Source organism: Anser cygnoides, chromosome 1 (genome assembly GCF_040182565.1).
Source record: "Anser cygnoides isolate HZ-2024a breed goose chromosome 1, Taihu_goose_T2T_genome, whole genome shotgun sequence".
In the NCBI taxonomy this organism is placed as follows: domain Eukaryota; kingdom Metazoa; phylum Chordata; class Aves; order Anseriformes; family Anatidae; genus Anser; species Anser cygnoides.
Window position 1 is genome coordinate 108680694 of NC_089873.1, and position 12663 is coordinate 108693356.

At 31.9% G+C, this 12663-nt stretch overlaps 1 protein-coding gene across 4 annotated transcripts in view; it reads left to right on the plus strand.

Annotated features, from left to right (window-relative positions):
- NCAM2 (neural cell adhesion molecule 2) overlaps window positions 1-12663 on the plus strand; it is a 284484-nt gene that overhangs the window by 193007 nt on the left and 78814 nt on the right. For all 4 annotated transcript variants that reach the window (XM_048045803.2, XM_048045802.2, XM_013182720.3 and 1 more), the window contains exon 9: window positions 5670-5820. In XM_048045803.2, the coding sequence (XP_047901760.2) occupies window positions 5670-5820 (151 nt within the window). The remainder of the gene's footprint in view (window positions 1-5669; window positions 5821-12663) is intronic.

A 12663-nucleotide genomic window follows, 5' to 3' on the forward strand; every position in this document is an offset into this window, starting at 1 on the left:
ATTCTAAGCCACTATTTCTTCATCTTTTCTGTTGATAACACATGCAGTCTGTGTCCAAAATAGCACTAAAGTACACAAGGTGTCAGAAGATATATTTGGTAACTATAGTGACAGGCAAAACTGATGTGCAGTGGCATAGCCATGGAGAGTAATGGCACTTTGATCACAAATAAATCTTTAAAAGTTTAAAAAAAAAAAAACAAACAGGTGTTTCAACTTGTCTAGATTTTAAATGCAGGCATTTTTTGCTATCAGTCTTTCACTTGGACTTCAAGGGATGGCATACTTTGTCAGACAAACCATAAACTTTGTAGGAGGGAAGATAATCAACACAAAGTCACAGCTGCTTTAACCATCCAAGTAATATTATCTAAATCCAGCAACAAACAAGGCACCACTTTCTGCATCTGTTCTCACCTTCCACTCTTGCTTTCAGCCAGCTCAAAATGCACATATTGGCAGCCATACAACTTCATCTCATTTGATGCTACAGTTCCTCAGTGGGAGTTGGAGAAATGGTTGATAAATCAAACTCAACCACTAATCACACCGTTCACTTCTTCCCAAGTACAGCTTTCTACAATTGAAAAAGAATGACAATTTCTAAGCATCATAATCAACTAATTCTCCCCTCCTGAGAAATTATACCTTTTAAACTACGATGCCAATAGAATTGTGCAGATTGAACACTCTATGGTATCAGAATATGTTATCCTGTCCCAGAAGCTACTCATATCTCTTTGTGGATATTGTACTCTCATCACATTGCTATTCCCTCTAGCAATCATACCCTGAAAGCTGCATACTGCCTCTGCATGTGGAACCCTTGAAATACATGGTTATCATCATTCTGGTATTACCTTGGGAGCTCTGGAACGTGGTTTTGAAGCTATGCAGTGACCAGTCAGGTCCACATTAGCCAGTCAGGAGGTAGGGAATATTCATGGTATGGAACTGTGGGTCATATCAGAAGTTCAGGAAGCACAAGCATCACAGGAAAAGTCAGGTAATAGAATACCATGTGAAGCATGAAAATAATTTAATATCAAATAAATATATATTTTTTATATATTTATTTTTACATAATCTGTAAAGTTAATCTCAGGTGATGAGATAGCTCCCATTTTATAATTACGGTATGATTTGTTTTGGGTTAAGCTGCATTTTCTTAGTATTATTATCTTAGTATCTTATTGCCAGTACAGAGAGATTTCATCCCTTTTTTAATTTTCTGAAGGCACTTTATTATAGTTCAATATTGTCATTATTAATAATTTTCCTTGAAGACCTGTAAAGACAGAGAACTAGACTCTGTAGGTATTCAAAATAACAAAGATTTTTAGGCTTTTTTTTTTTTTTTTATTCTTATTCAGGGGATGGGTTTTGTATGGATAAAGTCACAGATCCAGCTGTATTGTAAGCAGAATTCTGTAAAAGCCTCTGCTGAAGATTTTTCCTGTGTCTTGTAGCTCTGTGGTGGTCATGAACTTGTAGAAAACAAACAAGCATTGTTTTATGAATATTAAAACATTCTCTGATTAACAGTCATGGTGGAAAATATTTTGATTTCTACGCTTTTATTACGATTTTCAAAAAGCTGTAAAAAAAGTAGAGAAAAATAAAAGTCTTATTTCTGGGACATTTTTTTCCTATAGCAGTTGCAGTACACAGAATGTTCTATTAGTTGAAATTACACTTCCAATGTCTTTGAGTTTAAGCACCCGTTAATAATACTTGCTTATTGATATTTGTAGAAAAATATGTGTATCTGTATGGAACTGTGTTGATCATGTATGTTTTTGAGAGTTTACTGATTATTCATATTCTGCTATTGTACAGAATAATTCAGTGAATCAGCAGAAATCATGAGTATTGAACCACAGAGGCTGTTATGGTTGTCTATGTTTTTGTTTTGTCTATTTTTTATATTCTTTAATACTACTAGGAAATAAAAGCATGTGCACTTATTCCATCTAGCAGAAAACACCTTAGTATATATTTTGCATCTCTCCCACTACAGTATTTGAAAGGAAAAAAAGATTTTATCCCAATTCAGTAAGAGTGCATTATTACGTCAGGCAGACTTGAGAGTTACTAACGTTATTCATTTATAGAGATTATATTTGTATTTTGACTTCTTACCAGTGGCAACTCCAATGCTGTTTTCCCGGTGGGGATCTCTACTTAGGACTACTGTGAACATGCAGTGTACTTCATGTTCCCATGTTACTTTCTCTCCCTCTTTCAGTTCTGATCTGCTATGGTGCCAGAATTGGTGCTAATGTGTGTCGTCCATACTCAGTGCAGGAGCAAATTAGGCCTCAGAAAGATTTTACCAAGGGTTATCAAGTTCTGGTGGACACAGGCCCCAAGGTTAGGGCTGCTCCTCCAACATTGTGTATTTGCTGTTAAAAGTTGGATAAAAAGACTGACATTATGGGTCAATATGAATGCAGACTTCTCCTTTGCCTATATATTCCAATTTTGCTAATGCCATTTACAAATGCAGGAAAATATAACCAGCATGGTTTCAGCTTAAGGCTAAAACTGTGTGTTAAATTTTTGCCCCAGCTTCTTCATTGCTCTTTGCAGTAGTCAACTTCCGTGTCTTTTCTCTGGTCTTTCTGAGCTGTGCTTCAGCATGATTGCACTGTTATTGTACCTTTTCTATAATCCTAATATGTATTTAGCTTATTTGCCTAGATTCCAGTTAACCAATTTATACGGTTGGAATGATATAATACAGACCTACCGGTATTTTTGAAATCCTAGTGAAAATTCATCATAGCCTCTTTTCTCTGGTATTTTTTATATGCATGCGTTAGTCTCTGTGATATTCTGGGAATCCTTTCTAGGCATAGGCAACTACTTCAAAATATGTGTATATTTTTTAAATTTTAATGAAATTTTCTTGGACTGTATTTGCACTCACTTTAGTTTTCTTTCATATATTTTTTGTTTTCAGCAATGTTAGCCTCACAGTATATTTTATCAAGTATTTCAACATATTTACAGAAAAATGAATGGAATTGTAACCACTTAGTCTTGAATGATTTGAAGTGTTATTGCACTCCATTTGCAGAATAGGACCAGGGAACAGGACTTCCTTAACTGTTCATGAAGCCACAGGAGAATACACATTCAGAGGAATGCAGCAGAAAATATCATTACATATTTTACATTATTTTATAAACAATTTTGAAGAGATCATTTTTAGACACCTTTGAAATAGCTAGAAATTAACTTCGGTAAATATTGATGGTTTATGAGTCATTTAGGCCAAATCATTTTATTGTGTACAATTTTTATGCATTTTCTTTTTGTTTTTTGACTTTCCATAACCTGAATAAACAAAAATATGTCACTTTTTTGAAATGAACCAAATGCTTCTTAACATGTATTTGATGATGATGTGAGTAGATGATGTAGTTATCAAAAACCTCCTATCTTTGTGAGTATTCATTAGGTTGTTTTTTCCCTAGTAAAAGAAAAAATCCTTTTCCCTAAGATTTAATACTTTTTAGTATTTAATATTTTTCAGTATTCAAATATTCATATTTGAATAAAATATGTTTTCTTATACATGAGAACTTAAGAAAGTTTTTCTGGGTACAGACCAAATGTCTACATAGCAAAGTTATTTTTCACAGCAATACTAGAAAACAATTACATAAACTAAAACAAGAAAGTGAATCTACTGGAATAGTTAGTTAATTTTAAGGGTCTTTGTGAGTCTCTCTCTCTCTCTCTTTTTTTTTGTTAACATCAGATAACACTTATATCTCTTCTTTGGAAAGTATGGAGTTAATTATAGTGAATATATAGTGAATTAGAGTATTTGTGATTAGTGTTGAACCGATAGAATCTTCCTTTGCTGTTATCAAAGTAGTATTGCTATGACTCAGTCACAGGTTGTTTCAGCATATCTATTTTCACAATTCAAAATGTGACTTCTAAAAGAAATGTTTCTAACAAAGGTAAAATCAGAAATAAAATGGCTGAAGTATATGTACACTTTAAGTATGAATAATGTAGATTTACAGTTGTAAATGTAGATAACACTCAAAGATTTTTTTTAAAAAGCAAATAATCAGTAATTAAATAATACTGATATGAACTATGTCGTACAAAGTGCTTGTAAAATATATAGAGATTAGAAAACTGTTTTGTTTTGTTTTAAAGAAATTACATTTTAATTATCCCAAGAAATCCCCCCCAAATTGCTACATTCAGTACTGCAGTAGTATAACGTTTACTCGTAATGTCATATTTTTGTTCTTTCATCTTTTAAAGGTAGAATGAAAGCAGAATTTTCATCATTAGGAATGATAAAAGAGATGGGTGATCTTACTAATTTTTATCAATCCGGAGAAATTTAGATTTTCTCCTGCATTAGGTTTCATAACTTAGATTACGTATCTATGCTGTGTCATTTTCACAGGAAACAAAATTCAGTGTCCTTGGACTCTAATGTGGGGTACTTCTCCTTCATTGAAATCTGATATACTTTATATGACAGCTTTATTTTGAATATGTGAAATCTAAATTGTATGCATTTTTTTCTTGCATTCAGTGAGGAAACAATATGTATAGAGTTATGAATGTATGTATTTATAGGATTGAACATTAAAGTATGCTTCAAGTTTAAATGCAATACAAATAAATAGTTACTATTTTTCCCTCTTTTCTTCACCTTCCTCAGTAATGAAGGTAGGTAAACATCACTATTTAGTATCAACTTTTTCTTTCTTAAATGAAAAAAAATGAAAAAGAAGCTAATTTTCCCAAAGCTACAAAAAAAGTAAATGCAGAGCCAGATTAAAAATAACTGTTTATTTTCTTCCCTCAGGTATACTACTCCATGGAGTTGAAGTGTCAAACAGTGGAGTTTTTTTAAAATGTTTTATTTAGTTTTCCCTGCTCTTTTATGCTCTTGAAAGTCAAATAGGTTTGGGTCAGGGGGTGGGGAGATGTTATGGATAAGGATTTTTATCAAGTTGATAAATACAAAATTTATCTTCTATAAAATGAGAAGCTGGTATTCATTTTTCAGCCCTACCTTCTTCCATGCAATCATAGGTAAATGAAATCCAGAAATTTGAGTTGCATTTATGAATCATGTTTTTTGTTGTTGTTGTTTGTTTGTTTGTTTTAACAATGTTGAGCTTCTGTCAAGAAAATATGAATAATGAAAATAAGAAATCTATGACTGGATTTGTATTTTGATCATTGTATCGGGGGATATTTCTATTCAGTTTCACAGTTGCATTTTAATGTCGAGAGATAATGCCAACTGTGATACTATGAATTTACACATGTATTTTCATTAACTGAAACATCATAGCAAAATAAATGAGGTAATAAACAGGTTTTTAGTATGTCATTCACTGTGCCAGTCATAAATTGATAAATGTGGTGGTTTACCTTGACAGTGTTCCTTTAAGCATGTACTTATTCCCATGATTATAGTGCCTCAGAATAGAACATATTTTTCTATATATTTTTAATTCATTTGACAAATTTAGAAATTGCTTAGCTGTCAGTAATAACTTCACCACGGATGAAGAGATGCTTTCAGTCATACTTATCAATGGTGTTTAATATATGAGACATACATAAATATACATATATGTATAAAACCTTTCTTTTTCCTGAATCAATGTAAACAGAGCCCAGATGGCCGTATAGAAGTCAAAGGGCAGCATGGAAAATCGTCACTGCATATTAAAGATGTGAAGTTGTCAGATTCAGGGAGATATGACTGTGAAGCTGCAAGTAGAATTGGTGGGCACCAAAAGAGCATGTACCTTGATATTGAATGTAAGTTCTAATATTTTGTTTCTCTTTAAAATTTGTTTTAAAAGAAAAAAAGTACATTCTTAATGGAAGGTCAGTTGTTCCTGGTAATTCATGTTTAAACTTCCATAATTTAAGAAAGTGTGTTCTTCTGTAGTTAGTAGTACTGAATTCTGTGGAGGGATCCTGACTTTTTTTAAGCTGATGTGACCCTTGTCAGTGATTTAAGCATAACAGGATTTCATCTCAGATCATATTCCTGTGATATTACTCACTTATTTAAGGCTAAACTTAATAACTACAAATTGGCTAAACTTAACTTCAAATTTTTGGGCTGGTGGAGCCTGCTCTGGGTGAAAAGTATTCACTGGGATAAGGTAAAGACTGATTTGAGCAACAAGTCAGACTTGAGCTGAAACTTCCAAGATGCAACAAAGTCTTTGTTTTTTGGGGTTGCTTTTTATTTTTCCCCTAGTTCTCTTACTTTCTAATCCTCCTCCAGATATCAAGCCCTTGTTATATGTCCTCATGGAGCTGGAGTTCACAAGTTTGTGACAATTTCATGTGGGCAGGCTGCTTTGTGGACAGGTTGCTTTATTCAAAACTCTTGATTTTTATCCAGGAGAAAATGAGATTATTTTTGTTTACAGAAGAGTCTGATGCTTTAGAAGCCATCAGAGGATATAAATTTCAAATACAGGAAAATTCAGTGTTAAATTCAAACACCCTTTTGTTCAAACTCCTAAAGGAAAGGTCTACAGAAATGAAAACCAAAAGTCATTATTCTATTTTGCTAGAAATTTGCAGGATTTATTTATATTGCTTAGAATAGCTTGAGTGAGCCTGTTTGAGCTTCAGAGTGAACAAAAAAAAAAAAAAAGACCAACAGAAAGGTTGCATGAGAAGTATTTGATTGAATAGTTACATGAATGGAGGGGGATAAAATATCGGTCGGTTTCCAGAAGGCTTACCAAATCTTTGAATAAACAATTAGACCAATAATGTAACATAGTGAGGTTTACTTACAGGCTATTTGTAGTAAAAATAAAAGTAAAACCCACTGAACTGACGGAGTGTCTTTCCACTGAAATACAATGAACATTGGAATAAGATCTATATACAGAGATAAGTAATGATTTCAGACTGTCAACTGAGTGATGTCTTGAGGAGTTTTGAAAGTGACTTCAGTATACAGTTGCATGTTCCATCATTTTCACAAGCCAGCAGTGGATATTTATATAGGAAATAAATCTGAAAAGAAAACAAGAAAATTTCAAAGTTCTAACTGGATGTTAAAAATGCGATGATTTGCCAACCCAGAAGGCCTAAGAAATAAATACAGTGTTCATTAATAGCTTTAACATATCTGTTTTTCAATAAATAGACATTTGAAGGAATTTGAAACTTTGCAAAGTAATTTGCAAAAGTTCTTTTGGGAGCATATTTAAAATATTTTTTCTTTAATGACTCAGTCTTTAATGACACCTGGTGCGCTGATAATTATTTATTTTATATGTATTAAAGGAAAAAATATTTTACTAGATAAAAATTAAAGTTCAGTGAAGCTCCTTCAAAATATCTGTAAAATTCCAAATCGTATCCTACTGTACGCGTAAAATAATATGAAAAATATGTTAATTAGCATTATGTAGCTATTATGCTTTAAAATTCAATATATATATATTTTTTTTTTTGGTACTAACAAGGGAAATATAGGATTTGTCACATTTTATGAAATGTTAGCAAAAGAAATGGAAGAAGTCATTAACAGAACAGAATTCATATTAAAGTCCATAACAAAAATTCTGGATTGATAGAATGTCATCTAAGACACGTTTCAGGTATCATTGATGTCATCTAAGACATCTTTCAGAGTGAAATTTTTGGACATAATGCTATGAATTTAAAAGTAATATATTACAATTGAATTAATGTGAATTGTGTGGCAGGCTTAACTGTAATATGTATGGGAACAATCAAATACATGTATGTGAAAATGGATTAGCATATTGTTTTAATTCTGTATTTATGCTGATGTAGATACACTTTTTAATACAACGTAAAACTTTTTACAGCTCAGAAGTCTTCTGATAAAGAAGTTTTTAAAACATAGAAATATTATTTTATCATAATATAGATGACACATTGTAGTGATGATTTTTAATTTATAACACAGCATTTTTATTTAACATAAAATTATGAAATGTCTAAAACTAGAATTTTCATTTTTTGAAACTTTAACTGTTATTGAAGTTTAAACCAAGTATTCAGAGAACATCTGTGCTGGAAAAAAAGTGAACAGAAGTAGAAATATTTTCATATCCATTACGTGTCAGGTAATTTTGTAATGCAGTGCATGTATTTTGGGGGTGATACAACAGAAGTCTGTCTCTGTTGGTATTCAGGTTTACCAGTCAGAGCAGTTTTTAATTTGCATTGGAAATAACTTTGCACTGTTACATGAACTCCAACTGTATCCTGTTTGTCCTGCCCAGGCAACAAAGCACTTGTCTAATGACAACAATTTCTGTCCATAAAATAGTGTCCTCAGAGGAAATTGTCTTCATTCTGGCCTCATCCCCCATCAATCTAGTTTCTGTCATAAATTTCTGTGATGAAACAGTCTCTATAAAAGAATCTATTAGTACCTTCTTACCACTGGTTCCATACAATGCGGTGTAGTCTTAAGTACTAGACGTGCTTTTCTGAACTACAAATATATATATATTTTTTTGTAGCAAGTGTCATAGTTATCTTTCATTCTGGCTATTTCACTTCATAAGTTGCAGGTTAGAGACTTTCAGCAGAAGTTAGATTTTCAAAAACTAAAAAATTTATTGGTAGTCATAGCAAAATGGGAAAAGAGAGGGGAGTTGTATGAGATTCTGTGAAGTTGGTATCAAATAAATGTTTTGACTCCCTTTGTATTATTCTCCAAGTGATCTTTTTTCAGCATATTGACTGTAATTACAAATGTTGCTATCAGGGTTGTTTATATATTTTTTTCCAATTATTAATTTACCAAATTGCAGATCTGAAAAATCTTCAAAATAATTTCAATGATTCTGGTTTTATTCTCTTCAAACCCATTTTTGAGAAGGATTTTTTTTCAAGTATGGATAGCTCTTTGCATAATCACTAGTGGGCCATTTTAGCAGAATTTGTATTATTTAATGGTATTCTAGCATAAACCTCAATAACTACTTTAAAATTAAAATATAAATAAATAAGCAAGGTCTAATTGTACATATTGTTCCATAGCTCCTAGATATAGCTAACCAGTGCACCTAATACCATTCTATAAACTAACAACACAAGTACAGTAATCTTCTTTAATAATCTTAATTAATTGATTAATTCTTAATCTTTTTTTTAATATGTTTGCTAATTTATGTAGTCAGGAGAGGAGCATGTTGCTGTCACATTTTCAAATGGCAGTGCAGTCTAACAGGACTAATCGAGTCACAGGATGCCCTGGTGTCACTGTCTCATGCTTTTACTTACTGACCCTTATCAGAGACTTAAACTGACAGCAAGATTGCACAGAGTTTCTATACTTTATCCTTGTTCTCTGTTGGGGTTACTTTTGATGATAAGAGCAGTTTGCCAGGACAGGAAGAGATTATCAGTTTGATACTGTTCAGGCACAGTTAACCCAGCCTTTAATCTGAAATAAATGTTAGATAGACATGAATTGTAGAGAAGCCAGAGTCACTTAAAAGGATTTCTTCCTACAAAATCTTTTTTGTGTTTAGTTATGTTTAGTTTTCCTTGTATTTACTATGAAAAAAATAAAAGAAAAAAAAAAGAATACTTAAGAAGTACATGAAAAAGAAGATAAAATTATTATTTACTAATAGATATCATTAACTGCAAGTTTTGGTTATACATATGAAGCCTAGTGTATGTTGGATTTATTATTATTAATAATAAACATCATTGTTACTACTGCGAACTGAATCAACTGATTGAAAAGTTGGCATATATGATGTATACTAGGTATTGGGTATTAAGATGTGTTTGTAGCAATTAGCAACATATTTCTCATGGATAGACAGCTATTTCTTTTTTCTTTTTTCTTTTTTTTTTTTTAATAAAAACATGATAGAAATAGATACAAAAATAGATATAGCAGTAGGTATTCTGATGATGAGGAGGTTTTCAGAAGGGCCTGAGGAGGTACAGTGTACAAATCCTAGTGAGTTACAAAGTGATCATACATACAATACGATCACGTGCCTTTCAAAGTCACAGTTTTCCTATGCAAATGTTTACATTTCTATATGGTACCATTGTGTTTTTAGCTGAGATATATTTGTTCTGAAACTAAATGCTAAATGTGAAGGAGATAAGGGAATATAAAACAAACAAACAAAGAACACAATACAGACCTAATTAAAACAAGAAAAATTGTGATGAGAGAACACATTATTTCTTGGGTGTATTTCTACAAATAATTCACTGCAGTGATTAGAATTGAAGAATTTAAAAATAATAATAATAATTTTGACTTACTGGATATAACAGGTCATCTTTTTTCAAGGTATTATTCTCAGTAAAGATGTCCTGATACCTGCTTCATCACTATACATAAAGATTAGTGTTGTGGGCTGTAATAGGCTATCACGAGCATATTACATTTGGTAATATGGTACATTTTTGTATGAGACCAGCCACATGAGTGGCTGACAAATATGACTTCTTAGAAAGCAATTTCTGGAATTTAAGTAATTTAGGGTTTCTTCTAAAAATTAGAAGATTTGCTTACTACAAATTTTTGTCCAAACATGAATTTTGTAGTTATATTCCTTATTAATTACCAACATTATTTCAGTGATACCAAACAAAATCATGTAGCATGTGCAGCATACTATTTATCTTTAAATAAACTTGTACAGTATTTATTATACTACTCAGCTTGACACTACCCAACTACCACAACTTGAAATCAGTCACATTACTGTTATAGTATTCAGCTTTTCTTTACGAATAGATTAGTCCTTTAGGTCTTTCCACTTTGTTATGTTAGTCATCTGCTTAGCACTGCAGTTAATGCAGGTGCTTTGGATTCATGCTGTTCATTTTATACTTTTGAAAAGACACAGAATTACTTAAAAGCAGACTGAATAATTTGAACCACAAAGTCTACCTAATGTCAAGGAAAGAAAGCTTTGAATTAGTGAAGATAATGCTACTATGGGCAGTTATGTTACAGATGTTATAACCTATTTGATATGAAGTAGAATTCCAGCTACCTATTCCTATCATGAATTCTGAAAAATGTGACAGTTCGTACTTTGGATTCAGTTTCTTTTAAAATAAGTCAGTGTAGGAACATCCCACTATTCACATAATCACTGAATGTTTGAGGTTGGAAGGGATTGCCTCTTGTCCTGTCACTGGGCACCACTGAAAAGAGCCTGGCTCCGTATTCTTTATGTCTTCCTTTCAGATATTTGTGCACATTGATGAGATCTCCCCCTAGCCTTCTTTTAGCCAGGCTAAACAGTCCCATCTCTTGGGGACTCAATTACCACACAATTAAATCATGATGGTCCAGCCCTATCTTGTTATCAGAGCCAGAAAACAAAACAAATAAACACAATCATATGGTCTAAGAAAAAAAAAAAAACTATCAAAAACCACCAATAGAAACAAAATGTTGAAGTATTCTAGAAGATTTTACATCTTTTCTTGTAAAATACTATTGGTCTTGGTTACCTTTCTTCCTGTCAAATTTATAGCTTAAAATGAGAAAACAGAGATTGAGTAGGTTAATGTTCAGCATCATGAAATACATGTAGTTATTCTGATATGAGTTTGGAGCTCAAGAATGTTACTAATTAAGACGTAAAATTTTCCTTTTTTGTCCGCTTTTTGCTCTTACATAGAAGAAAATTTGGTATGCCATTGCAGTGGCTTAAAGGGGATAAAAATGTTGAATTCTGAGCAAAATATGAGGATTATTGCATAAAGTCACTTGGCAAAAAACATTTTACCAAGTCTCCCTGTACTGAAGCAGTGATGAATGCAGCTTTGTTGTCTTTTTCTGATTCTGCCACAATAAATGTAAAATTATAATTTCTACATCTGTATAGTAAATCTACCTATTCGTTAGCCCAATAGGGTGTAATAATACCATAGAGCAGAATTTCCATCTTAAAAACTTTTGGCCTATGTATGTCTATGACTTGTTAAAATATTACATTCATATCAAGAACGTCTCTAATTTTTTCCTAATACAACATGGTTTTGTTTACCTTACAATGAGCTTGGTATCATTTTAAGTATATTTTTAATGGCTTGTTGGTTTGAATATATTTTTTCTAGGTTTTATTTTGTTTCTCTTCAGATAATTTAGTCTTTTTTTTTAGTACATATATTTTCTTCAACATCTTTGTTTAGTGCCATAATTTTTCACATATTCAACTATATAAGTAAAGGTTAAAAAAACACATGCACACAATAAGTAATTTTCTGATGTTTTCTTCAGGATGGTTCTACTTTATGAGTTCGTCTCAGAGGGCTAAATGTTAAATGTTTTCATTGATAATTAACACACAAATTTTAAACTGAGATTTTCATACTTTGAAAATACAATAGAATATATAGGATAATATACAGGATAATATATAGGATATACAAGGTAATTTCAGCAATGCTGTTGGGATTTTTATTCCATTCCTAAAAATTACTTAGAGATTTTTTTGTTTTCTGGACAGCACTGTGTGTAAAAATAAAGTGAACAGATGCTAAGGCTGAGAGTCCCTGCTCCATATAGGAACAACTGTCATGATTTGGGAATATAGTAGGTAGGTAGGTAGGTAGGTAGGTAGAGAGATAGATAGAAAGATAGATAGATAGATA